Genomic DNA, 26,133 nt, shown 5'->3' with positions numbered 1-26,133 from the left:
ATTTACCGTCTTGCTCCTAGTGTGTTCTTACCTCCTTATGTCAAATTCGCCTCTAAAAATGATGTGTAATGACTATTTATATGTGTATGAAAAATACCTAGACGAAATAATTAAATCCAAAATCAGAAAGGAGACAAAATAATTTTTAAACCCGGAACACGCGAGCACATCGCGACAGGCCTCGCGCCGCGACCTCTATTGCATGCTCCACCTCGCTGCAGCCTTTGCGAAGCCACCTCTGCCGCGAGCTTGAGCTCGCTTTAACCCATGCAGCGCACGCTCAAACGCGAGCAATTTCCCTCACCTCACGTGCTGTAAAGTGAGCAAAGTAGCTCGCGCGCCTGGAGGGTTTCTTTGCTTACATTTTTGATTTGCTGCCTAACTTTCATTTCTTTTCTCATTCTCGTTTCTTTGTTTTGCTTTAAAAATTCTCTGTCTTGTTTCTTTTTGTCTTCTTTTGTATTTGTCTCTTCAATAATTGCTCCATAATATCATTATAATGCTTCCGAGTTCCGATCAATAAATGATCATGGACCATTCTATTCTTATAGTGTATAAAATCTTTATTTTGCTCCAAATTTTGTGTTTAATGTAACTACACATAAAATAACTCAATTAAGCACAAATATAATATAATTTAGCATTAAAACATTTAAATTTAAGATAAGTAATGTACTAAAAATATATAATTACTCATGCTTGGTCAATGAATCTACTAATGCTTGGTCAATGAATCTACTAATATCTCTTTTGCAGAAGGCGGAATATATCAGAAATTTTATCCCCTCTAACCACTTCTTCGCGTCATCTTCTACACCCACAGTAGCCCCACTTTCCATCTCCATTTTCACCCTAAATCAACATCATTCATTTCTCTATAACAAATCTACCAGACAAATTAAAAGGTTGCTAATCAACGAAAATTAAAATTGGTTCTGCCATTTTTATCCATTCTCACCCATTATTTTAGCCATTGATTCAAACTATTTTTCCCGGCCATCTTCGAATAACTACTTTTTTTAAAAAAAAATTCTAAAGAAATGCTTATAATGGTAAAACTTAGCTAGTCTATTTGAAAGACTTTGAACAATTTATGTGCTGGAGTGTTATGGCATACACGCTTTTGTTTTTGGTCATTAAGGAGAGAAGTCGATGTCGATGTCGCTGGAGAAATTCTGCAGCCGACGAAATCGAGTGTTGCCTCCTTGGAAACAACGTTCTATGGAAACCAATTTCTTTGTCAAAGTAAAATGTTCACAAGATTGAATCACTGGACCTAATTTAACAATATACATGAAATCTAAAAAATGTCCAACGATAGAGTTCCTAGTTAAAGCCTTCGCCGGAAGGCTATTGTCTAGTTAAATTCTTTTCTTTCTCTTCACAATCAAAGGATGAGCAAAAAAGTTAGTGAGAGGGTGGTTATGGTGGTTCTCCGTTGATGGTGGTCGACCGGCAAAGGTGGTGGTAAAAAGTTGTTTACTTCTTATTAACCATTAGGATAAGGGGGTGCCTACAAATGGAAAAATATAATTTTCTTAGAAATAGAAAAATAAAAAAAGACATGATTTTGGACTTACCCACGCGCCTAAGGGGATGTGAAAAATATTTTTTCCCATGGCAGCTTATTGTGTTTAATAGATACACATTGAATGAGGTTGAAGTATCTAATAGGTACAAGGCTTAATTAAGTAGTTAGGTTAAAATATTGGGCAAGTTTAAAGAGCCGTATATATATATATATATATATATATATATATATATATATATATATTCTGTCTTTGTAGAAATATATTCGCATTCACTACCTTTCACCTAATGATGTCTCTGGCATAGTTATGCTTGATATCCATATGTTTAATTTTACAATGAAACTTAGGGACCTTGGTAGAGGATATTGCAGCCTCACTGTCATAGTAGACTAACATTGGTTCAGCATTTTCTGCAAATATCCAACAAGTGTTCCAAGAACATTTTCAACCAAACAACTTCTTGTGTTGCTGATGCGAGAGCCACATATTCGGCTTCCATAGTAGATAGTGATACACATGATTGTTTCTTAATACTCCATGATATGGCGCCATTACTGAGTAAAAAATATATCCTTAGGTAGAATTTCTTTCGTCTAGATCTCCTCCATGATCAGCATCACTCTATCCAACAAATCACAGATCCTTGCCGCCTTGGTAACAAAACACATAATCAGTAGTTCCCTTCAGATATCTCATGATCCTCTTTACTGCTTGTCAATGTGCTAAACCTGGGTCAGTTTTATATCTACTAACCAAACCAACTTCTTGATATATATATATATATATATATAGTGCACACCATAGTGTATATTAGACTTCCAGCGTTCCTATAAGGAACTCAGCTGATTCTTTCTATCTTTTCAAGAGTCTTAGGACAGATTTGACTTCCCACTGCCTGGACTTTATTGATAAAAGTGTCAACTAGGCCACTATTTTGCATGTTGAGTTGTTCAAGAACTTTTCTAATGTAATTCTATTGTGAGAGATACAATAATTTCTTTGGACGATCTCTTGAAATCTTAACTCCAAGAATATATGCAGCTTCACCCATATCTTTCATCTCAAATTGAGATGACTACCATGACTTTCTCTCGGTTATAAAATCCTTATTATTTTTATCTATAAGTATGTTATCTACATATAATTTTAAAATCACAAGCTTGTTCCTTGATTTTTTTGGTATGCACACAATGGTCTTCATCCATCATGGCAAAACCTTTGAATACGACAACATTTTGAAAGCGTATATATCACTGCCTTGAAGATTGTTTGAGGCTATAAATAGACTTCAAACCTTTTGTTTGTGGCCCTTTTCAATAAAACACTCAGGTTATTCCAAATAAATTTCTTTCAACAATAGCTAGAACCAGGCGAACAGAAGTAAATCATACAACAAGCGAGAGTCTCTTTGTAGTTTATTCCTTTCTACTATGTATACCCTTTCGCCACTAGTTGAGCTTTATATCTCTCAACTGTGCCATCAGCTTTGAGCTTTATTTTGAGAACGCATTTGCTCCCAATTGCTTTGCGTCCTTCAAAGAGGTCAACTAGTTTCCAAACGTTGTTGACTCTCGTAGACCCCAATTTATCTTCCATTGCTTTTGTCTATTTATCCTTAGAAGGGCATGAAAGAGCCTCTTTGACATTTTTAGGCTCGTTTTCTTCTTGCAAGAGCATCATAAGTAGCTCGCCGCCTACAATATCAAATTCAGCGGGAAATCCTTTTACGAAAACCACGTTTTATTTGTGATTCATCATTGTTCCCATTTGGGTCAATATTGCTCCTACTTGGGTCAAGAATTTTCATCCTGCTCCCACTTGGAATATGATTTGTGATCATCTCACTCCAACTTGGAACAAGATCCATTTGGTCACTTTCACTAAATGTATAAGGATTACTTTCATTTGCTTCTGATAATAAAGAAGGTCGCTGATGAGAAACTAATTCATCATCTGCTAAAATTCTCTCACTCAAATGAAGTGATCCTTGTGCTTGTTGATCCATTATCTCAAACAAAGATAATGCTTGACCTATCTCTCCCTTCTTAGGAATCTCATCCTCTGAGAACGTGACATCTCTTGAATCAAAATTAGTTACAGTCCTACTGTCTTGCTGACTTATAAATACATAACATTTTGAGGTTCATAGTATATTATAAAGATAATTTTCTTTTCCCTCGGGCCCAATTTGTCATATTTGTGAGGGGAATCATGTGTATAGGCAGCATAACTTCAAGGTCTTAATACACTTAGGTCGGGTTGTCTTCCAGTCCATAACTCATATGGAATGGTAGTAACTCACAAGCACTCGGTTAAGTACATAGATAGCAGTAAGTAACGCATTACCCCCAATAATTAATTGGGAGGTTAGCTTGTGCTACCATTGACCTAACCATTTCTAAGAGCGTTATGTTTCTTCTCTCCGCAATATCATTTTGTTGTGGAGTATTTGGGATAGTAATTGATGAATTATTCCTTTTTCATCACATAACCCATTAAATTGGGTTGATAAGTATTCACGACCACGGTCAGTTCGAAGAGTTTTTATCTTCTTGTCTAATTGATTTTCCACTAAGTTCATATAGTGTTTGAAGCAACTTATTGCTTCTGATTTGTGAGAAATTATATAGACATAACTAAAATGAGTAAAGTCATCAATAAATGTGATGAAATAACTTGCTCCATGCCTAGACCTAATATTCTTAGGCCCACAAATATTGGAATGGACTAATTGCAAAGAATATTCAGCTCTAGTCGCCTTACCAAAAAGGTTTTCTTGCAGATTTTCCTGCTAGACAACTTTCAGAAGTAGACAAATTCACATGTTCAATGCTGGAAAGCAAGCCTTATTTTGCTAGCATTTGCATTATTTATTGGCCAATATGACCAAGTCTAGCATGCCATATATTTACATAACTATCATATTTGTGTTTATCGGTCTGTAACCCCTAATGTCGCCATAAACAGCTGCCTCAAAACCATCGCGCCACTATCACGAACACTGTCAAATTGAAGGTGCTGATTTTTTTTAAGAAAAAAAAAGAGGAAAGAAGAAACTAGAGTTTCTCTATGGCAGTGGCAGAATAATAAAAGAAAGAAGAGGAAAAAAAGTTTCTTTGTTCCAGAAATTAATGAAGATGGCGGCGCAAGAGACAATAAAGGAAGAGAAAAGAAACATGAGGTTTTTACTTTTTACTCCTAATCTTTATCTTTAAAACGGAAAAGGTTCAAAAATGCCCTTAACCTATTAGAAATTATTCAAAAATACCTTCCATCCACCTATTGGGTTAAAATTGCCCACAACGTTTTTTTGGGGATTAAAATTGCCCTCCCTTAACATCAGCTAACCTTTTCTTAATTAAACTATGAATTTCTAACCTCTTCCAAAAAATCCAATCCATTAAATAATAATCCCAACACCCAACTCTTTTAAAATAACGTATTTGTCAGATTGTTCCAATTCAGTTCTTCTCCTCTACGTCTTTTTTCTTCAACTTTTTCTTTTTATTTCAACTAGAGTTATTGAATTATCAATCTCCTTTCTTCCTTTTTTTCCTTCCGTTCACATTTGTTCTTTCTAAAGAAAAAAATAAATATAATTTTCGCAAAAAAAAACTACAGTTATGTAGCTGATTAACATAGCACAACAAAAAGTAGCCATAGATTAAACACAACAATTGTCACAATTAGTCATAAACTTGAACATTAACATAACCTTTCACCATATTTAATTGTCTAACAACCAGTACGAGCACAAATCAGCAAAAACACTAATTGTTTGAAGTCATTCCTTCATTCTCTTTACATAACACCAAAAATATTAAACACCCAACTAATTCTACATTCTTGTACCCCTTCTAACCTTAAGCTTGCAAATCATCTTCTCTTTTTCAGCTTGTAACTGTGTTGTAGTCATTGCTTCTTTTCCCTTCCATGTCAGTTTTTGTGGTGAATATGGAAGATTGGTTGGCATAGCACCAGTGTGATCTCCCATGAAATTTATTTTTCTGGTTCCAGTATTTTCCTTCATCATCCTAGTTTGCAGCCGGGTTTTTCCTTCTGAGACCACTTTAGGCCTTAAAGTGGGACCAGAATCATAATCCAAGACTGATAGTTGACTAGAATGCTGACTCCATGACTGATTGTTCTGTTGATTTAGTCCAGGTTTTGGAATGGAAAAAGATGCAGATTCTTGAGATTCTTGTGTTGATTGGGAATTTCCTTCATCTTAGAAGAAGTGTTTGCGCTTATCATTTGCCTACATGAGTTGCAAAGTATTAACATATGACAGTTAAAATATGACAAGTAAATGTAGAAAGGGAAGAATCATATTAAGTTGTGAGTATTACCAATGGGCACTTTCTTATATTGTGATTTGGCTGACCACAATATTCACAAGTCATTAACAGGCCTTTCCTAGAAGCAGACCATTTCCCTTGTCAGTTTTTAGCTTCATCATTTTCTCTTGTTCTCTTAACCTTTGGTGTGCCAACCATTTTAGCTAAAGTAGGGGGCTCCATGGCCTGGTGGGGCTCCACTTTCCAGAATTTTTCTCCCTTAACAGGTTGGAGTTTATGCCTATATACCATCGAATATGCCTCCTTAGAATAAAACCAATGTATTTGAGAAACATGATCTTGTCTCCCATAGAGAAATGCCTTAATGGCATGAGGGCATGGAATTCCAGACAAGTTTCATGCCCTGCATGTGCATCTCTTAAGCTCCATATTGACTGTATGCCTATCTGTACCCTCAACCACCTCATATCCAATGTCACCATTGAACACAACCTTACAGTTGTTGGCAATAACTCTGTAATCTTTAAAAAGCTGCATTGCATGTGGTGAAAACTCATCTTTCCAACGTAAAATCTCAGCTTCGTGATCCCTTAACATGTTCATAACCTATACAAAATAGTAAAATAATATAACTTCAACCAAAAAACTAAAAGAATTAAAACAATAAATAACAGAACATTAAAAGAATTGAAACAATAAAGTAATCCAACCTCACCCTAATATCTTCAAGCATCTTTATAATTGGTTTTTGTCTGGCCTCTACAATCCAAGAGTTGAAAGATTTTGTGAAGTTGTTGTCCACCATAAAGTACTTGCATTGGGTGTCAAAATAAGCTCTACACCAATTTTTGGGTGGATAGCTCACCAAAGCCTTAGCAGCATCCTCATCTAGCTGACCCAATTTCTTTAACTGATCTTTAAACTCCTTTTCATATGTGCTCCAGGCATACCACCAAAGAAGTTTTTTCATCTCCCCACTTTTTTATTTTTTGCTCCAATTAGCTTCAATGTGCCTAACACACCATCTATGATTTGCTTGTGGGTATACGTTACTAACAACATCCAACAAACCCTGCAAACATATAAATTCAGCTTACATTAAGTATAAATAACCATAAAAATCGTAAAACTAAAGAGGAAATAAAATTAAATTTGAGATACCTTTTCCATATATGATACAAAGGTAATTCTTTCACCATCTTTCAAATCCAAAGAGTGTTTCAACAACTCCACAAACCAGTTCCAAGTTCTTTTAGTTTCTTTATCAACCACAGCCCAAGCAAGTGGATAGAAATGATTACTCGAATCTTGTCTCACTGCAACCAACATTATTCCCCTATTTTTTCCTTTCAAAAAGGTACTATCCAATCCTATAAGCGGTCTCAAACCTCCTTTTCAACCTTCCTTCAAAGCTTGGAAGCACACATACAACCTTAAAAATCTTCTTTTGCCTTCTTCCATAGCATCTTTGGAAAAATTGATCACTACATCAGATCCTGGATTACTCTTCCTCAGTTCTTCTACATATGCCTCCAACTTATTATAATCATCAGTATAACTACCATCTAGTTTGTCCAAGACTAGGCTCTTAACCCTCTTCAACTTTGACTCATTTATATTAAGGCTAAATTCAGATTCCAAGTCTACCTTCATGTCTTTAATCTTATATTTAGGGTTATTCTGAACTTTCTTCTTAAAATAATGAGCTAAAGTTTCCACATTAGCTCTCCTGTTCTCAAAAATCTCATCACAATTGTGTTCTTGATTTAAGGTCTTGATCTTAAAGCCTTGATATTTCCCATCCTTCGAAATAAAACATTTAAGGACAACCATCGACACAACGATAACTAACTCTAGATTTGTCACTTTTCTTAACTATAACACTCCTCTTATTTGCAACTGCATAGAAGTCTATAACTTGTTTAGCTTCATCAAGATCTTTAAAGGTTATACCATTATCCAAAACTTTGTACTTGTCCAGTTTATCATTGATATCGAACTTCCTTTGTTTCCTATAAACTTCCAACTCGTCACTGTCATATTCACTAGATACAGTTTCACCACATTCCTCATCCTCACTACTATCACAATCTGTTCCAACATTTATATGAACATTAGTACTGGCATTGTGGTGAATAATATTTACAATTGACCCAATATCTCCTTCATAGTCATCAACCGCAAAGAAATTCACAACCTTGAAATTATCAGACAATAGATGTTGAAGAGATCTAATACCTTCATCTCCCTCGACCACAGAGAACATACCAGATGGAACAGTTACTAGAAGTTGCCTCACCTCACTAAAATCGAGTTTTTCTTTGAACTCTCAACATATATCAATATAAGATAGCAAGTCCACTTCATAACCTCTCCATACGTGAATCAATTTTTTATGGTACGCCAGTTGTGGTTTCCAAATCCACTGTCCCCCATAATTAAAAATCAAGTCTATATTTTCAACCATTCTTGAACCGAGTCACATGTAAAATATTAAAGAAAGGAAAACGACCATATTAGACAATATTCAAAGAGAAAAGGACCCCCACGGCCAATTTTTTAATGCAAAATTGAAGTCAAAAAGAATAAAAACCAGAGATGGACCACTACAAGTAATAAAGTATAAACAACACAAATATAAATTTAAAAAATATAATTTTAAACACACTAAAGGCATGGAAAACGACACCATTTACAACTACCCAAATATTCTCAAACCACAAGTAAACACCCAAAGCAGTAAAACCTTACCTTAGATTTTTTGGAATATATGAAGTAGGCGCATTTGAAGAAAAAGGAAAACTGAAGAACCCTAGGTTCTTGTCTGTGTCATGAAATGCAAATGAGTAAAGCATATTGAGTTTTATTAATGGGTATTCATTTATATGGGATCGGGTTTATGGGTTGAGTGTTGACCAATTGAATAATGTCACGTGGATTTTGAAATAGTCTTGCACAACCCAAAAGTCATACGTTAGTTCAAGGGGCAATTTTAATCCTTAAAAAAACGTTGTGGGTAATTTTAACTCAATAGGTGGATGGAAGATATTTTTGAACCATTTCTAATAGGTTAAGGGCATTTTTGAACCTTTTCCGTTTTTAAAAAAAGGAATGAAAATTTCAGAAGAAAAAGTCTTTTGAAAAATGTTGGTGGCGGCGGCTAATGCATGTTGCACATGAAGAAGAAAGTAGTTTCTCTTCCTAAAAAGCCTACACTATAATAAATTTAAAAAAAAAAGTGGTTTTTAGGAAGTTGGGTTCAAAAGTTGCTCGCAACTCTGCCAAATTGGGCTGAAGGCCCATAATTCCTTTTTTAAAAGAGCAAATAACATTTATAGCCATTCGGGCCAAACCTATAATATCCGGTAGCCCAAAATTAAAATACACATTTTATAGTCCAAAATAATTCTAGTGGTTATCCCAAAAGTACTGCGTTCTGCTTTTTTCTTCAGCAATTCCAATTTTTGTTCTGTGATTCCTCGATTGAGCTCTTCAGTTTCTCGATTCTCTATTTGATGACATCGTTCTCGTGAAGAAGCTGGAATTTCTCTTGCTCCAGTGCCGTTATCTTCTGTTTCAGTGCAAAGGTTTTCGACGCAGCATCGAATGTTTCATCGACGGCGATCTCCACCGGCGCATCGTCATAAACCTTGCCATTGGTAATATTTTCATCCGCCATAGTCAAACCTGAAAATAGTAAGCAAAATTGTTGAAAAATGGAGAATAGAAAAAATTGCAGTTTACTTCAGCAGCCAAAAATACAAAAATTCTCCTCAGAATTTGAAAAAATAATTCGAAAATGAGTAGATCTGCAACAGCGCCATGGAAGCAGCTTCTTCTCAAGTCCCTCAGCTCCAATTCCCATCTTAAGCATTCCACCTACTTTCAACTCATAAGATCCCTTCATTTTTGTTCCAATTTTTTCTTAATGTTATTAAAAAGAATTTCTAAAACAATAAAAAACAGTTTTTTATGATCTAATTTTGCTTCTGGTATTATTAGGCTACTGTTTGATCTAATGGCAGACCTTCTAATCGAACTGTTGTCTTCAGGTCTGTTTTTCAGCCTTTTGGGCTTATAATAATGCTAAAGTCAGAGATTATTTCATTTTTATTTTGGGTGTTATGTTTTGTTTTTTGTAGAGGGTTTCAAGATGGTACTAACAAGATTCAAACTAGTACATTAAATTATACAAAATTTATATATTGTAGAACAGTCTATACACTTTGGATACACAAAAGCACTCGGGATACATTAATGATATATTATGGATACATTGGAAGATGCAGTGATACACCCTATATACAAATTTTATGCAATGTATATACTAAATAGACTTTCACTATACAAAAAATATACTAATATAGACTGTCACTATACAAAATATATACAAAAATAGACTGTCATTATACAAAAAATATACAAAATAAACTGTCACTATACAAAAAATGTACAAAATAGACTGTCATTATACAAAAATATACAAAATAGACTGTCATTATATAAAAAATATACAAAATAGACTGTCACTATACAAAATATATACAAAATAGATGTAACTATACAAAATATATAGAAAAAAAACTGTCACAATACAAAAATACATGATACACTCTAAATACACAGTTTGCACACATTACACATACAAACTGTGTATATAATTTATATACACTATGTTTACATATTAGAAAATACACATGTATATACAATTTTGATACATTGTTCAGACAGATTATACATTCACGATACAAAATACATTTGAGGTACACAGATATATACACTTTAGATACACAAGCACACTCGAGATAGGCTCAATATACACTAAGGATACACTGTCGAACTTAGGATACAATATTTATACATTGCAATATATATATATATATATATATAAACTTTTCTGCAAAACTATAATATACAACTTTATACATACATATATATGCGCGCACACACACTTTATACATGTATATATGATTGAACTTTTCTCAATTATTGTTTTCCACTTATATGATTGAAAAAGACTAAGTCGAACTTGGAAATTAACTAAAGAAAGGAGATGAAAATCACCACTAATTATGTGTGAGAATTCCTAAAAAAGAAAACCTTTTGGAGGGAAGGGAAAAAAGGATTGGCGTGTGGTTTATTGTAAAAAGAAGCTTCACTCCTTTGTTTGGTTATAGAGCAACACTTGATATTTTTTAAAGCTGATGTAAGAAGTCTTGATTTTTATTGTTTTCCATTGAATCAAAGACTTAATTGTAATGTAATAAGGTATTACTGTTGGGAAAATAGTAAAATAATTGTTAGCTGATGAAAAAATCTTGATTTTTTTAATAACGTTTTATGTTCAATCAAAGATTTTTAGTAGTACTATTAACAAGAATAAAGCGAGGGAAAGGTGTTAAGAAATAAAATAATTGAAGAAAAGAAGTAAAAAAATATAAAAAAAAAAAGTAAAAAGTCAAGTGTGATACTTAAGAAAGAGAAAACAATTTGGTATTGGGAAGTAAAAATATCTAGGGAAGATAAAAAAGTAAGAAAGAGAAAACAATTTGGTATTGGGAAGGAAAAATATCTAGGGAATATAAAAAAGTTAGTACCAAAATTTACTTTTGTCTTTTGTTTTTGGTCTGTTGGTTTTATCCGATGGGCTATAATTTGATATTAGTTTTATCCGATTGGACATTTCGAGTTACGTGCAAAACTTTGGGCTAATACTTTTTTTCAACGGCCATACACGGTAGTTTTCTCTTTTTAAAAAAAGACCTAGTTTCTGTAAAAAATATTAATGGGCAAATTCAAGAATTGGGCTAAAGGCCCAGTAAAAATTGCTTTGTAATTTTAAGGCTAATGGCCGAAGAAGCTTGGATGAATTAGTAAAAATAGCACGGTATAGCCAGTTTTCGGACTGGTCATTCAAAAATAGTCAGCGTTTATGAAGTCAATGAAAAATAGCCACTATTTTGCTGCAACAGAGACCGGTCCAGCATAATATACTGGAGTTCGGTGCACCTATGTATAAACTCCAGCATATTATGCTGGACCGTTATACTTTTCTGACTCAGTATAATATACTGGAGACTGGAGCACCGGTGCTCCAAACTCCAGTATATTATACTTGCTGGAACTCCAGTATATTATGCTGGAGTTCTAGTGTACTTATGCTGGAACCCCATCATATTATGTTGGAGTTCCAGCATACTTATCCTGAACTCCAGTATAATATGCTGGAGTTCCAGCATACTTATCCTAAACTCCAGTATAATATGCTAGAGTTCAAGCATACTTATGTTGGAACTCCAGTATAATATACTGGCGTATTTTTCGGGTTTTGAACAGTATTTTCGCTCAGATTTATCTTTACATGAAAAGTGGCTAAATTTCAATTACTTTTGAAACTAGGCTATTTTTGAACGACCAGTTGTAAATCTGGCTATATTTGAATTTCTCCCGATGAATTAAGAAAATGGGCTTTTAGCCACTTTTAAATTGTCTTGATATTTATTGGAATTTTTACCTCATATAGCAAAGGTTAACACCTTATTTATTTTAAATAAATACCATTTAAAAAAATTATATTATATAGATATCTTTTAAGGTTTATGGCAAAATATTTAATTTTGGTTACCTCATAACCCTAAGCCACTAAATACGCTAATCAGTTACACTATTTTCTTTCTCTCTCTACTTTGATACATCTCATTCTCTTCCCCCATCCCATTAAAATTTCTGATCTCCTCCTCCTTCCACCGGATTTGTGCAAAGCCTACTTTAGAGATGCTGATTTCGAATTGTTTAGTTCGTATGATACTTTTTCTGAAGTTGCTATTACTATGATTTAAGGGTTTTGGGAGTATAAATTGCCGCATACTATTCGATGTGCATGAAGAAGAGAAAGAAGATAACCGTGAAACGGAAAACAAACAAGAAAGAGATCGACGAAGAAATTGATCGGGAAATTGGTTTATTACATCCAAGAAACAGAAAACTATGACGTTTTCGGGGTTCCTCCTCTTAGAGAATTTAGAGATTTTAGCTTTCAATTGAATGTCAAAGAGAGGAAATTTTCTGATTTCCTGTCCTCAGTTCAATATTATCCTTTTTCAGCAGAAAGTAAAGACCGTATACTAAGTCCAAGATCCCATCTTTTTCCTTAGTACTTGTTCAAATTGAGGAAGATCAATGTATGTTGCTCGGCATTTAGTTGATTTTCTGTTAATATATTTCAATGTATTTTCATGTATTTCACTGTATTCATTGTCTTTTTTTTCATTGTAATTCAATGTATCTCGTTGTATTCCATGTATTTCATTGTATTCACTGTCTTTTTTTCATTGTATTTCAATGTATCCCAATGTATTCTATGTATTTCATTGTATTCACTGTCTCGCTATATGCCATGAATGTATTCATATATTTTTTTAACTAATATAATTTATGTATTCAAATGTATTATATAATTTCTCTGAAGATTGCTATATTTTTGGGGTATTATTTCGGTTGAGAATCTTTTTTATAACTGAAAATATAAAATTTGTGTGTTATAATTGAGTTTGTTGAGTTATATTAGGAGTCTATTATGTTAATTGATTCACTTTTCGTTTTAAAAATAGTGTAATCCCCTATTTCACGTCGTCAATACAGTCGAATACAATTAGCTTGCAGCTGTAATCCCATGTTTCACTCCATGAATACAATCGAATACACTCGAATACAACAACTGATTAGTTGCACTTCCCTGATTCACGCCTATTTTTGCTATTGTATTCATGAATACAATAGCTTAAATACGTCAAATACATCTTATAACCACAGAAAATGTATTTATAATCCGTAATATAGCAAATAGTATCTATAGATGACTAATTGCTACTAAAAGATAGTGTTTTATGAAAATTTCTCATATTTATTTGGGCTCATGGCCTAATTAAACAAAATCACAAAAGATTCTGTTTTTTTTTTTTTTTTGCTAATTTCATATTTCGAAAATTAAACATATAGACTTAAAATTTTAGAATATAAATTTAGTATATATATTCTTTTATGAAAATTATAATTCTTTTTAACATTAACTTTATTAATTTGATTAACATAAGATTTTTTTGTTAATTTATTTAACATTAAATTTATTTAGCATGCTTGAAATGTTAATTTGCTTATCATTATATTTACTTGTTAATTTGTTTAACATGTATAATTTGTTACCTAGTTTAACATTATATTTTTGTATGTGAATTTGCATAGCATGTAATAAATGAATTAATTTGACATTAATTTTATTTGCATGCTAATATTATGATCCATATGGGACTATAAAATCAGATAGATAATAATGTTGTCTTAAAAATAGTTAAAATGCTTGGCTAGATAATTGAATAGGTTAATTTTCATAATATTTTAATTTTTGGATGATGATTGAGAACATAGTGAACTTTCGACTCCATGATTATTATATATGTTTATTAATCAAATTAATTATTGCTTAGCGTCATAATATGTATGTTTGTTCAGCATAGTGCCTTGTGTCATTTTTTATTTTATTTTGTATGATCCTCATAATAGTTTTTTATTTTTATAAAGAATGACAATTGATTCAAAAAATATTGTTGCTGATAAAGAGTTGAAACTCAATGGTGATAACTACAAAACTTGGAGCTTGAAAGTTCAGTATGTGCTAGAGGAGCAAGAACCTCTAGAGGCCATTAACAATATCATGGCTGAGCCTGAGGATGACAACACTGCTCAGCATAGGCGTGAGCATGAAGCTTATGACAGTTGAAAGAAAATGAACTCCATTGCTCGCATTACGTTGTTGAGCACCTTGGGTGATGATATCCTAAGAGATTTTAAGGATCACCAAAGAGCTATGGATCTTTGGAATGTTTGAGGAATACATTTGGTACCCATTCCACTACAAGGCTGTGATCCTTAACGATCGAATTTGATTCATATAAGAAATGCCTAGAACATTCATTGAAAACACACCTGAGACAAATGACAAATACTTTTGGGGAGTTGAAAGATGTTAGCCATGTGTTAACTGATAAACAAAAAATCCAAGTTGTCATACGCTCTTTACCTAGTTCTTGGGATTATATGAAAATGCATTTGACCCATAATGAGCAAATCACAACTCTAGAAGATGTCCGGAGGTATCTTGTGTCAGAGGAGGAACGACTTGAGGATACAAAGCCAATAGCCGAGTTGCACATGGAAACAACCTCCAAAACCAAGAGCGTTTGAAAGAAAAGAACTGGAGAAAGAAGAGAGAGCCACCTCAAACTCAACCAGCTCAGGCTGCTAAAAGTGCAAAGACTAAAAATGCAAGAGCAGATATCCCAAACATGTCAAAGTTGCTAAAATGAAATGATATAATTGTGACAAATGGATTCATTATGCCAGGGATTGCTCTGATACCAATGAAGAAACACGTTAAACTAAACACATTATATAGCGCGTGAATTGTAAAACGAGAACTTACTTGTTCGCGTAGCGAAAATGGAAGAAACAGATGAACCGCAACTAAAATTACTAGTCAGCGACGGTTGTCACAGTGTGTTGGATCAACCCCTAATTCAACACTTTAAACTCTAGTATGATTTTAGGAGAAGAGAGTGTAGAAATTACTACTGAGAATTTGTTTTATTGTACAGTATAAATGTACTTTTATAGAGAATATTAGAGTTAACTAATAACCTTATTGTACCTTAAATCACCCCTTATGGGCGAACCCAAAATTTCCTACATACAATTCTGTGAGTACTATTTCAAAGCCAATGAAAATCTATTTCATGCAAGCATAACCGTTTTTAGCTTTGCAAATCTACTTATCTCACTCTAAATTTGATAGACCAGATGTGAGAAACTGATCGGGATTGTTGTAATCTCCTGTGACAATTTTGCTACCAAGCAATTCAAGATTGGAGCACTCTTTTAGTTTTTCTTTTCCTTTTCAATTCTCCTCTTCTCCTTTCCTTTTCTTGGTGTATTAATGGTTTACTGATGGATTGGAGTAAGTGTATGACCCAAAAATATATCTTGATTTATTCAATTAGATTTATTGAAAGACATGATTAATCGTAGCCAATATTAATATTCAATGATAGATCAAGCACTTTATGGTGGATATTTGATGAATAGCAATAAATAAGATAATGTCGGATAGTGATGGAGCTATAAAGATTCAAAAATGTCACGACCCAAGTTCTCCCTCCATGAACTATCGTGATGGCACCTAGTCTCTACGACTAGGTAAGCCTACCAAATTGCGGAAAAAAAAGAAACGAAATACGAAACTAGCAAGTTGCGGATAAAACATAATAAAAGAGTTTAAAATATCGCTCGGCATATACAATACACACTCTCAAAACTGAATCAAAATCCCAAAATCCGGAATCTCATGAAATCACAAGCTATAGAAAACTACATAGTGTTCTAACTCCAGAATATCTAATCAAAAATAAATACAGAAAGTCTAAAGCTAAAGGGGAGAATAGAGAAGGACTTCTAGGTTTGCGAACGCGGCAGATATACCTCGAAGTCTCTGATATCGCCCGCCTCACTGATAGAATGGTTGAGCAGAAGAACCTGGATCTGCACACGAAAAAAATGTGCAGGAAAGGGCATGAGTACACCACAGCGGTACCCAATAAGTGCCAAGCTTAACCTCGGTCGAGTAGTAACGAGGAAAGTCAAGGCCCTACTGGTTATATATATAAAAGGTAAAACAGTATGAAATGCGATAGTATAATTAAAATATTAACAGTCGATAAAGAATAAAATCACAAAAATAATATAACTCAGTACGCAGAGATAGCAACAGGGGATCTCCCAGGATATCGTCCCGTAGTCCCAAACGTAAATGTACAGAGGATCTCCCGGGATCTCGTCCAGTAGTCTGAATCATAAATATGCAGGGGAATCTCCCGGAATACCAATCCGTTGTCCCAAAGTAAATATCTAGTACAGAGGAATCTCCCGTGATGTCGCCTCGTAGTCCCAAATATAAATGTGCAGAGGGATCTCCCGGAAATACCGACCCGTAGTCCCAAAGTAAACATGTAGGGGGATATCCTAGGATACCATCCCGTAGTCCCAAAGTAAACACACAACAATATCAAGAAAGAATCCACAATTTTATCCAAGTTCGTACTAAGAAAAGCAGAGATTTCTATTCTAAACATGTTGCACAGAATTCAAGTAAACAGTTTAAGTAGATAGAACAGCTAAGTCACTTAAGTATGCTTTCCTAAGCTAAACAGTAGGCTTTAAAATACAAGTAGTGCTCAACAAAAAGGAAACACTGATATTTATTTAATGAAAATGGGGTTTTCTAACAATTAGCGCGTGTACGCACTAGTCACTACACGACATTCATATAACAACAATACCAAATCTTAAGGGGAGTTCCCCCACACAAGGTTTGGCAAGTCACTTACCCCGAACCAGCTCAAAATCAATCTGAAATCATGCTCTTGCCACGAGTATCCAACTCTGAGTGACTCGAATCTAATCAAATCAATATCATAATGTAAATATAACTACAAACAACGAGTATAACTAAAAGAATCGAAGCTAAGGTAAGAAAATAGAAAAACGCCCAAAAATTCTCCCCGAGCCCACGTCTTGGAATCGAGCAAAAGTCAGAAATTATGAATACCCATTCACTTATGAGTCTAACCATACCAAATTCACTCAAATCCGATACCAAAATATTGATCAAAACCCTAAAATTAGGCCTTGCCCTGGTAACAAGTAACTTGAAGAAAATTGCAGGACTTCTTTTTCAGTTTCTTAGGTGTATCAATTATTAGAATTAAGGATTAGAGATATACACAACTCAAACTACCACCAATCTAATACTCAGGGATTGCGATTCACGAATAAAAAAGAGTTTAACGTTTATACATCAACTGTGCAAAAGAATGTTTACACCATATGATTACAAAAAAAGATAATTACACGTAAACGTTCATAATAACTGGAATTAGTAATCTGAAGATTCCGGCAATCATATTTGATTCTACTACTTTCTTTACTTTTGTGCTTCAACCTAGTAAAATGCACCTGATTTCTTTTAAGAGATTTTGCTTTATCCAAGATATTACACGAGACAAATATACATACATGATACAGCCAATCAGGTTTTATCCAAATGCATATACACAAGTAACTGCTGTTGAAAAAATATATACTGAGAGCCAAACAAGAAAACAATCATAAATAAAAACGCTGCATCTTTTAACTGGACGCGAATATACAGCAAATTCTCTCAAAAGGAGGTTAAGATTCTGAATATATTCATTGCGAAACTAAAACAAGTATATGGACACAAGTGAAAACTATAAACTAGTCAGCTAACATATGTAAACTGCATACATCATTTAAAACTTCAATCTCCTTGAGTTGGAGGTTGGATGCATGCACAAAATGGAGCTCTCTTTTTCCTGTTGCTTTTTCTAACTCCGCCATAAAGATAATCTCGCAATAGAACCCTTCTTTTTGTCTCAGAGGCCTTACTATTTCCTTTGCTTTCGTCGTTGAGTTTCAGTAAAACAAATTGCAACTTCTGAACCTCCAATTGCAACCGCCCAATTTTCTCAGATATTCTTCGTGCCTGTTCTGATATTCTCCTCCTACTAACATTTCCAATCTCTTCCGACTCCAATGCAGACTTCATATCAGAAGATCCAAAGCTATCTTCCATGTTTTTCATCAACTTACCAGTAAGATCGAATAACTTGTGAATAGCAGCCTCAGCTTCATTGAGCTGTCCTTTGAGAGTTTCCAATTCAGCTACAGCTTTACCCTTTTTCCCTTTCTCAGTAATCTCGAGTTCCCTCTTCAAGTCTTCTACTGTGATCTGAAGATTCGTCAATTTCTGCACATCTGAATCAAGCCTCTCTAAGACCTTCCTCTTGTTTCCCTCTTGAGTGGATGCTGTTGATCTTTTTGAGATGTTCAATTTGCCCTCACTCGAATCCTTCTCACCTAACTCATCTGAAGCAGGATTTTGACACTTTCTCTTCACAGATATAACACGCTTATGGAAATCAATATCATTTTCAGCATTTGGAGTATCATCCAACTTTGCTTTACCAATAACAGTAGGATTGGCAGGATCCCATAGGTCAAAAACTAGATTATTAGTCTCATCCTGTTCCTCTTTCCTGCCAATTCTGTTGGATGAACACTCAGATACGTGGTCAAGCATTATATCCTTGGTCAAAATTCCGCTTTCTGCCTCAAATATTTCAGATTTAGGTGCTGAGTTTCTTTTACGGAGGCTGCTCTTTGACTTTAACTCCTCAATCTGTTGCATTGCAGCCTGTAGCTTCATTTGCATGTTAACATTTTCCTGCCCCAAAAGCTGCTGCATTTCGACCAATGCCTTCTCAACAGCTCGAACTCTTATTTCCAATCCGTGCAGGTCCAAAAATGCATCGGTTGTCACAGCATTTTCATTGTCTTCCAAATGAGTGCTGTCAACTGGATATGCTACTACAATGTCCTGAAAATAAGCGAAGATAATTTTTAGCTCACCTATACAAGGAAAACAGAAACCTCCAATTTTTAGTTTTTTTTTTTTAAGGTCAGAAAACCTCAATTTGTTCATATCTCTAAGGTTTAAATTCTTCAGAATAAACCTTTAGAATGCAGTACTAAGGCTGCATTAATCTAATTTCCCCTAGATTTCAAGTTGCAGGAGCATCACCACCATCACGCACGGGTTTACTTTTGTACACAAATGTTTCTGGTATTTTTACCCTACACTAGAAGATTTATCATCACTAGGAGTAATGAAGTTTCTAGTCACTAAATTCGAGGAAATAAATACCTAAGCTTGATCATGATATTGTCTATGCCAAATATCGAGGTCCATCACATATTAGTTAAAATATTGCAACTTACCACACAGAGATGGAGAGGATAGAAGATGATACAATTGTTGATATAAATTACACAAAATACAATTGAGAATGTGTTTTTCTTCGATTGAGAAGCATCTTGTGGCATATGATACTAACATATATACACACACGCATACACACATATAATATATCAGCAACCAATTAGCATATTAATGGACAAGATTATTCCAGGAGCTTTCTAATAGTATACTATTACTAACCCTAGTGTCCAGCTAAAAGAAGCCAAGCAGAGGACATTGGAGCAGTTAGTTACCTTTGTGTCCTCAGTATCAGGCTTTTTGGGCTTCCCGTGCAAATAGGAGTGCTTCTCTAGGGATGATATGCATTGGCTCAAAGACAAGATTGCAGGTCCATATGCAGCAAGTTGACTGTTAAGGTCTTCATTTTCAGTACCCAAAGTTTTCACTTTTTCTTTCAAAAGTTTAATATCCTCATCCTTTGAAGTGATCTGAACATCGAAGCTGTGACATGCTTGTGCAAGCTCATGAATCTTCTGCTCGTAAAGGATTTGGTAGAACATTGAGACCTGCAACTCACCTAAAAGCACATCCATCTCTAACTTCTGTGCGTCAATATCATTCAATTGCTTATGGAGCTCATTATGCAAGGCTTCCTCTTGCATTTTCAGTTTTTCAAGCTCTCCACAAGATCGCTGAAGTCCTTCCCGCAATAATCGACTAGCCTGAAAAAGGTGTGCTTTTTCTGTGCTCAATTGGTTATTGTCACCACACAACTTTAGGATCTTTATTTCTTGGTCCTTCACAACTTTTTTGCTCCCAATTAGTTCTCTGCTCAAGTTCTTCAAAATTTGATGCAACACCGATTTCTCAGTTTCAGTAAGATAAAGCTTCTGTTCCATTCCCTGAAGCTCAATGTTCTTCTCAAACAACAATTTTTTCAGTTTTTCAAGCTCTCCACGATATTGCTGAAGTCCTTCCCGCAATAATTGACTGGCCTCGGAAAGTTTTGCTTTTTCTGTGCTCAATTGGTTATTGTCAGCACACAACTTTAGGATCTTTATTTCTTGGTCCTCCACAATTCTTTTACTCCCAATTAGTTCTCTGCTCAAGTTCTCCAAAATTTGATGCAACACAGATTTCTCAGTTTCAGTAAGATAAAGCTTCTCTTCCATTCCCTGAAGCTCAATATCCTTCTCAAACAAAAGATTTTTGCCATCATTTACTTGAAGATTGAGCTGATCCCTCATACTTTTAACATTCTTCAACTCATCTTCTGCCAACTGCAATGCTTTTGCCAGGTTACAGTTCTCAATTTCTAGCAGTTCCCCTCTGTGATCCTTCTCCCTGATTTTTAATTTCAGTTCTTCACTACCCTCTTTGAGTTTAATGGCTTCACTCTGCAACGCCAATAATTGCTCCGATTTGATATTTGACTCCTGCCCGATAATTTTCTTTTCAGCAACAAGATGCTCCACCTCTAGTTTTAATTGCTCCAGCAATGTGACAAGAACATTCATCTGAATAGCCCTTTGGTGATTTTCTTCCTCAGTTTTGTAGAATGATTCTTTAGCAACTTCAACTCTATGAAAAATATGGTCAAGATGTACTTGGTCTTTCCTGTCTTGACATACATGGTTTGGAACAATATCAAGAGCCTTCAGCAACTTAAATATCCCATTTCTCAGAGTACTAACTTGATCAAACAAGGATGTCATTTCCATTTTTTGTTCAACATTCTGTTGCTTTAAATCAGAAATCAAAGTTTTAGATAATGCAGATGCTTCAAAAAGCTTCTGATACTCACACAGCAAAGAAGAACCTTTTCCTTCAAGATCTAGGGTGGATGTCTTTAAGGCGAAGTTGAGAATGTCAGACTCCGTAGCATTTTCGAGCAGCTTATCAAACTCTTGCTTAGTTAATTGACATTCTTCCTGCAAAAGATGCATCTCTGATTCCATACCAGCCAACCGTGCATCACTCATGTGGACAAATCTGTCATGTTCACAAATTTTTGCATCTAAAGAAATCCTCAGCTCCTCCATTGCATGAAGAGTCAATTCCTTCTCTTTCTCCAAAGCTGAATGCCTTTGTTCCAGTACTGAATACCTTCCCTCCAGATCATCCAGTGCAACTTGTGCAGCCTGCAACTGAGAAAATAGACTTTCCTTTTCACAGGCAAGATCTGCTTTCTCTTTGACTAGTATTTCACATGAATCCTCTAGGCTCTTTGATTTTACCTTTAAGCTCTGAAGTTCAACATGAGCATCAGAAAGGGAATTCTCAAGAACGGTATTCTTAGCTGAGACTTTTTCCAGATTCTCAATGGTTACTTGCAACTCACTCGTTAAAGTGGCTTTGTCATTGAGAAGTGCAGATTTCTCCTCTAGAAGAGATTGACAGGAGTCTTCTAATGCCTGTAAACTTCCTCTCACAGCTTCCAGTTCAGCACTCAGATCCGACAGAGAATTTTCCAGAATGGAGTTTTTCTCAACAAGCTCCTCGAACACTTGTAGCTTCTCCAGAAGAGCTACTTTTTCACTTCTTTCCCTCTCACATGCTTCGTTCAGATTTGACTTTTCATCTTGCAGCTCCTTGACAGATGATTCAAAGCATTCTGGGTCAAGGCCTACTGCCTGCACCTGTGTCACAATAGACAATAATTTCTTGTTGTGATCATTAAGTTCTTCCTTAAGGCAGTAGATTTCTTGCTGAAGAGCATTTCTTTGGTCCACTCGAAGCTCAACCTCTACCTCGAGTTTTCCGTTCACTTCCCTTAAGCTAGATATCTCATTTTGCATATCCCTCGTAGATATAGCTGATGATACATTTATCTCATTGAGGTCCTTGTTCTCCTCTTTAACCTTCTGGACTTCATCCTGCAATGTTTGATTACGAGTTTCCAAATCCTTTAACACCTGTAACCGGTTCTGAAGCTCTGAAGCCAGCGCCCTCATTTCTTCCTGAGCTTTGGCATGCAGATGCTGCAGAGTTTGGAAAGCAGTTTCAGCCTCAACAAAACGCAAACGTTCTTCTTGTACACAAGTCCACAAGGTTCCCAGTTCCTTCTGCTTTTCTGTAAGTTCTTGACCTTGGGTACCCATCTTCAGTGTCAGAGATTCCAGCTCAGACTGAAGAGATTTATTGGATCTTTCTAATAAAAGGCAGCGCTCTTCTGCACCTTCTAACTTGGCAACTCCGTCGTTGATCTCTGCATTCAACCTTTGGGCCTCCTCTTTGGCACAAGAAAGCTTCTCCTCTAAAATGGAGATGGTTTCCAAGCATTGCTGAAGCTGCAGAGCCGCAGCTTCTTTTTCCCCAGTCAATTTTAGTATGTCCCGTTTGAGAGATTCAACCTCATTTTCTGCTTTCTCAGCCCTCTCAGTTAACTTTTTTGCATCTTCTTCAGCGCACATTAATTTGTTCTCGAGCTTTGCTATCATCTCAAGAGATTGCATATACTGCTTGAGAGCTTCATCTTTTTCAGCTGCTACCTTAGCGAGATCCTCTCTTAAAGATTGGGCTTCAAGTTCAGCCTCGCCAGCTCTTTCACCAAGTGCAGCAGCGTTCTCTTGGGAATGGGCAACGGTATTCTCCAACTCAGAGATCCTGTCTAAGGACTTCTGATACTGCTGAAGACTAGCCTCCTTTTCAGCTCCCAATGCAGAGAGTGCCTCCTTTAAGGTTTGGGCTTCAGCTTCAGCTTTGCTTGCTCGTTCACCAAATCCTCGGGAATCCTCTTTGGCTCGAGATATTTCTGACTCCAGATGAGATAACTTTTCCAATGTCTGTTGGTACTGAATAAGGCCTGCTTCTTTCTCAGCTTCCACTTGGGCAAGAGCTTTCTTCAATGTCAGAATCTCCTCAGATTCAACTTTGCACTCTGAATCTGGAAGTGCTCGCGATTCGAAACTGTTTCTCTCATTGGTCTGCACTCCTGCTGCTTTCTCCTCTGTCTCACTAAAATCCAGACCCTTCCTAACCCTTCCATCAGCAAACACATCATTGCGCTGCTTCAATACTTTTCTTTTCATCACTGAGTGTGACTCATCTGTGAATGCTCCATTGCTCTTGAGATCATGAGAAGAAATTCCAAGAGCATCTTTCTGCATCTCTTCAGGTTCAAAAAGACCGCGCATTGGGGTTAGCTCCGGTGTTTGAGGATCAGAACCCGCCAGCGAATCGTCTCCAAGTCCAAGATCTGTCATGGTCTGGTGGGCATGCCGGATCACCCCGGTTGCATGATCATATCTTTCAGCCAATGCACGGTATGCTCTATAGAATTCTTCTACAAATTTCATTAATTCTGGCCGTTTCTTATAGTACATCTCCGCTCTCCTTGCAAAAGAATCAGCATCTTCATTTATGAGTTTGATCATTCCTTTGACTTTTACATCCATATCTAGCAAAGCGAACAGTGAATTGTATTAGAAGCTGTTCAGGAAACACCACATGAGAGAGAAATACTTAGAGAAAAAAAAGAGAAGCCACATTTGAAGATGATATCTGCAAAATTTTATAAACAGAAATGCACATAAGTCATTGAGGTTTAAAGCCATCAAGAGCATGATAGGAATAGAACAATAACTCCACCTCGTGAACAACATCGATGTTACCATCCCTGTATGTCTTTTTGATCGATAACACAACGTTACCATTTCTGAAACTGATGGACATTTCCATAAATAAAAAAAGAGCACTTCATCCTGTCTTAATCACCACGAGATCTCCTTAATCATTACCACAATGATCCAATCATGAACGATACGTGGCAGGAAATCAATGCTTCATGCAAAGTACTCTCACTAAAAGGAAATAAAGGCCGAGCTAGAACAATATATTCTTCCATTAATGACCACCTCAAAGAAGAGGGAATTTCTCCTTAGATAACTCTAGCATAAGCAAAATTCTATTCCCGCAACAAAGAAAGAAAACAGCAGTACCTGTGAGATTCTCCTGTAGCCATCTTGAGTTTTTGGGACTAATGTGACTATTCCACCACCACGAGTACATGCGTCGAGAATCTTGATGCGACAAAGTTGCCATCTTTGCAAGTTTATATCACAGATTATGCAGATTGCTCCTCAAATGTAGTCCAAACTCAGCAAATGTGAACCAGGAAAAAAAATATACAACTGAAAACGAATATACTAGAACTTCAAGACAACCAATTCAATGCTCAATGATAGATTTTATAAGTCTTGTTCTATCAGTCCCTGTAGATAACAGCAAGAAAATGAAGATTAAGGAATGAAACCATACAGTTACAAACTAAAACTTGGCGTTCTAGAGGCGAATTATAGACTGTAAAATCTGTGATTAGGAGGAAACTTACAGATTACTGAAATCCAAGTCCATTTTCATATAACAAATTATGCATATTGCTCCTCAAATATAAGCCAGGAAAAAATATAGCCTCTGAAAGGAATATATTAGAACTTTGAGACACCCAATTCAAAGCTCAGTGATGGGTTTTACATATCTTGATTTATTACTCCCTGCAAGTATAAGCAAGGAGATAAAGATTTAAGGAATAAAACAAGTTTTAAATAAAAAAAACAGTGTAGTCAAGGCTAATAAAGACTGTAAAAAAGCTATGATTAAGAATAAATAAAATTACCTGATCAACGAGCTGTAATCTAAACAGAAGGGTCTTTAAACATAAAATCGAACAAACTCTGCAGATCACTGAGTCAGAAAAAGGAAAAAAACTGGGTTAGATCATTCACAATACTAGACCAAAAAGTAGTTGCTTAATCCAGAAGCAACAAGTCAAATTTAAGGATACATTAAAAATTATAGCTCGATCAATAAAACATTAAAAAGCCATAAAGGGGTTGACTGAAAGTCAACAAAAACTCGAACTGAATAGAAAAACTAAGATGATCATGGAATAAATTCATGTTTTTGAGAGTAAGAAATTACCAAGAAAAGGAGAACAAAAATGGGATTACCAGCCGCAAAATAGAACAATTCCTCTGTTTTTTTCTATTAGTTTAGGTTTTATCTGTGTCAACCCATTATGCAGTTAGATCTCTCTGGAATTTCTTTGGCTTTTTGATACGCTTCGCTGGGATACCTACTGTATGAGCTAAAGTGTCCATTGTCCAATAGTAGTAGGGAAGAACAGAAAAGCAGGGGCAAAAAAGACAAGAAAGAGACAAAAGTAGGCACAGTTAGAAGTAACGCCTGTCCTGTTTTATGTTTGAGATTTCGTAATTTCTTATATATTTATTTATTGCCTGCGGACACATGGTAAATGACATAATTACACCATGCACAATGACAAGATTGTCCTCTGGATTTGGAAAATTCGGAAGATGCAGTGTCTGTACTCTACAGTGATTCCAACGTTGACTCTAATGACTGCGCACCAATTTGAAATTACCAATTTGCCCCCTCTACCTTTCCAGTTTTC

The 26,133-nt window shown here is 35.4% G+C and overlaps 2 protein-coding genes across 4 annotated transcripts; both read right to left on the bottom strand.

Moving 5' to 3' along the window:
- Positions 1–5,171: 5,171 nt before the first annotated feature.
- On the bottom strand, positions 5,172–8,690 carry LOC104216171 (uncharacterized). 2 transcript variants are annotated; one of them, XM_070156616.1, is made up of 5 exons: positions 8,582–8,690; positions 6,992–8,298; positions 6,546–6,902; positions 5,882–6,436; positions 5,172–5,790 (listed from the first exon to the last, which is right to left on the bottom strand). In XM_070156616.1, exons 3-4 carry the CDS (start codon positions 6,798–6,800, stop codon positions 6,227–6,229), a joined length of 465 nt encoding a protein of 154 aa, XP_070012717.1. In that variant the 5' UTR covers positions 6,801–6,902; positions 6,992–8,298; positions 8,582–8,690; the 3' UTR covers positions 5,172–5,790; positions 5,882–6,226. The 2 variants fall into 2 exon arrangements, 1 of the variants encoding a protein (XP_070012717.1); XR_011402417.1 differs by having other exon boundaries at positions 6,541–6,902; positions 6,992–8,690.
- Positions 8,691–18,046: 9,356 nt separating this feature from the next.
- On the bottom strand, positions 18,047–25,872 carry LOC104216170 (protein NETWORKED 1D). 2 transcript variants are annotated; one of them, XM_009766172.2, is made up of 6 exons: positions 25,641–25,872; positions 25,336–25,403; positions 25,051–25,213; positions 24,659–24,931; positions 20,012–24,117; positions 18,047–19,337 (listed from the first exon to the last, which is right to left on the bottom strand). In XM_009766172.2, the coding sequence occupies exons 4-6, from the start codon at positions 24,759–24,761 to the stop codon at positions 18,219–18,221; spliced, it is 5,328 nt and encodes a 1,775-aa protein (XP_009764474.1). In that variant the 5' UTR covers positions 24,762–24,931; positions 25,051–25,213; positions 25,336–25,403; positions 25,641–25,872; the 3' UTR covers positions 18,047–18,218. The 2 variants fall into 2 exon arrangements, with proteins under 2 accessions (XP_009764474.1, XP_009764475.1); XM_009766173.2 differs by having other exon boundaries at positions 25,670–25,872.
- Between the last annotated feature and the right edge of the window lie 261 nt (positions 25,873–26,133).

This window comes from Nicotiana sylvestris, chromosome 9 (assembly GCF_000393655.2).
Source record: "Nicotiana sylvestris chromosome 9, ASM39365v2, whole genome shotgun sequence".
Lineage (NCBI taxonomy): Eukaryota > Viridiplantae > Streptophyta > Magnoliopsida > Solanales > Solanaceae > Nicotiana > Nicotiana sylvestris.
This window is presented reverse-complemented; position numbering and strand designations above follow the sequence as displayed.

Bases quoted from the DNA above. Each gene is read 5' to 3' on its own strand.
- LOC104216171 (XM_070156616.1), bottom strand. From the start codon at position 6,800: ATGAAAAAACTTCTTTGGTGGTATGCCTGGAGCACATATGAAAAGGAG. The intron at 6,437-6,545 runs GTGAGGTTGGAT...TATTTTGTATAG, and splicing joins AGATGCTTGAAGATATTAGG to GTTATGAACATGTTAAGGGA.
- LOC104216170 (XM_009766172.2), bottom strand. From the start codon at position 24,761: ATGGCAACTTTGTCGCATCAAGATTCTCGACGCATGTACTCGTGGTGG. The intron at 24,118-24,658 runs GTACTGCTGTTT...TCGCTTTGCTAG, and splicing joins GCTACAGGAGAATCTCACAG to ATATGGATGTAAAAGTCAAA. The intron at 19,338-20,011 runs GTAACTAACTGC...GCTTATTTTCAG, and splicing joins CTGATACTGAGGACACAAAG to GACATTGTAGTAGCATATCC.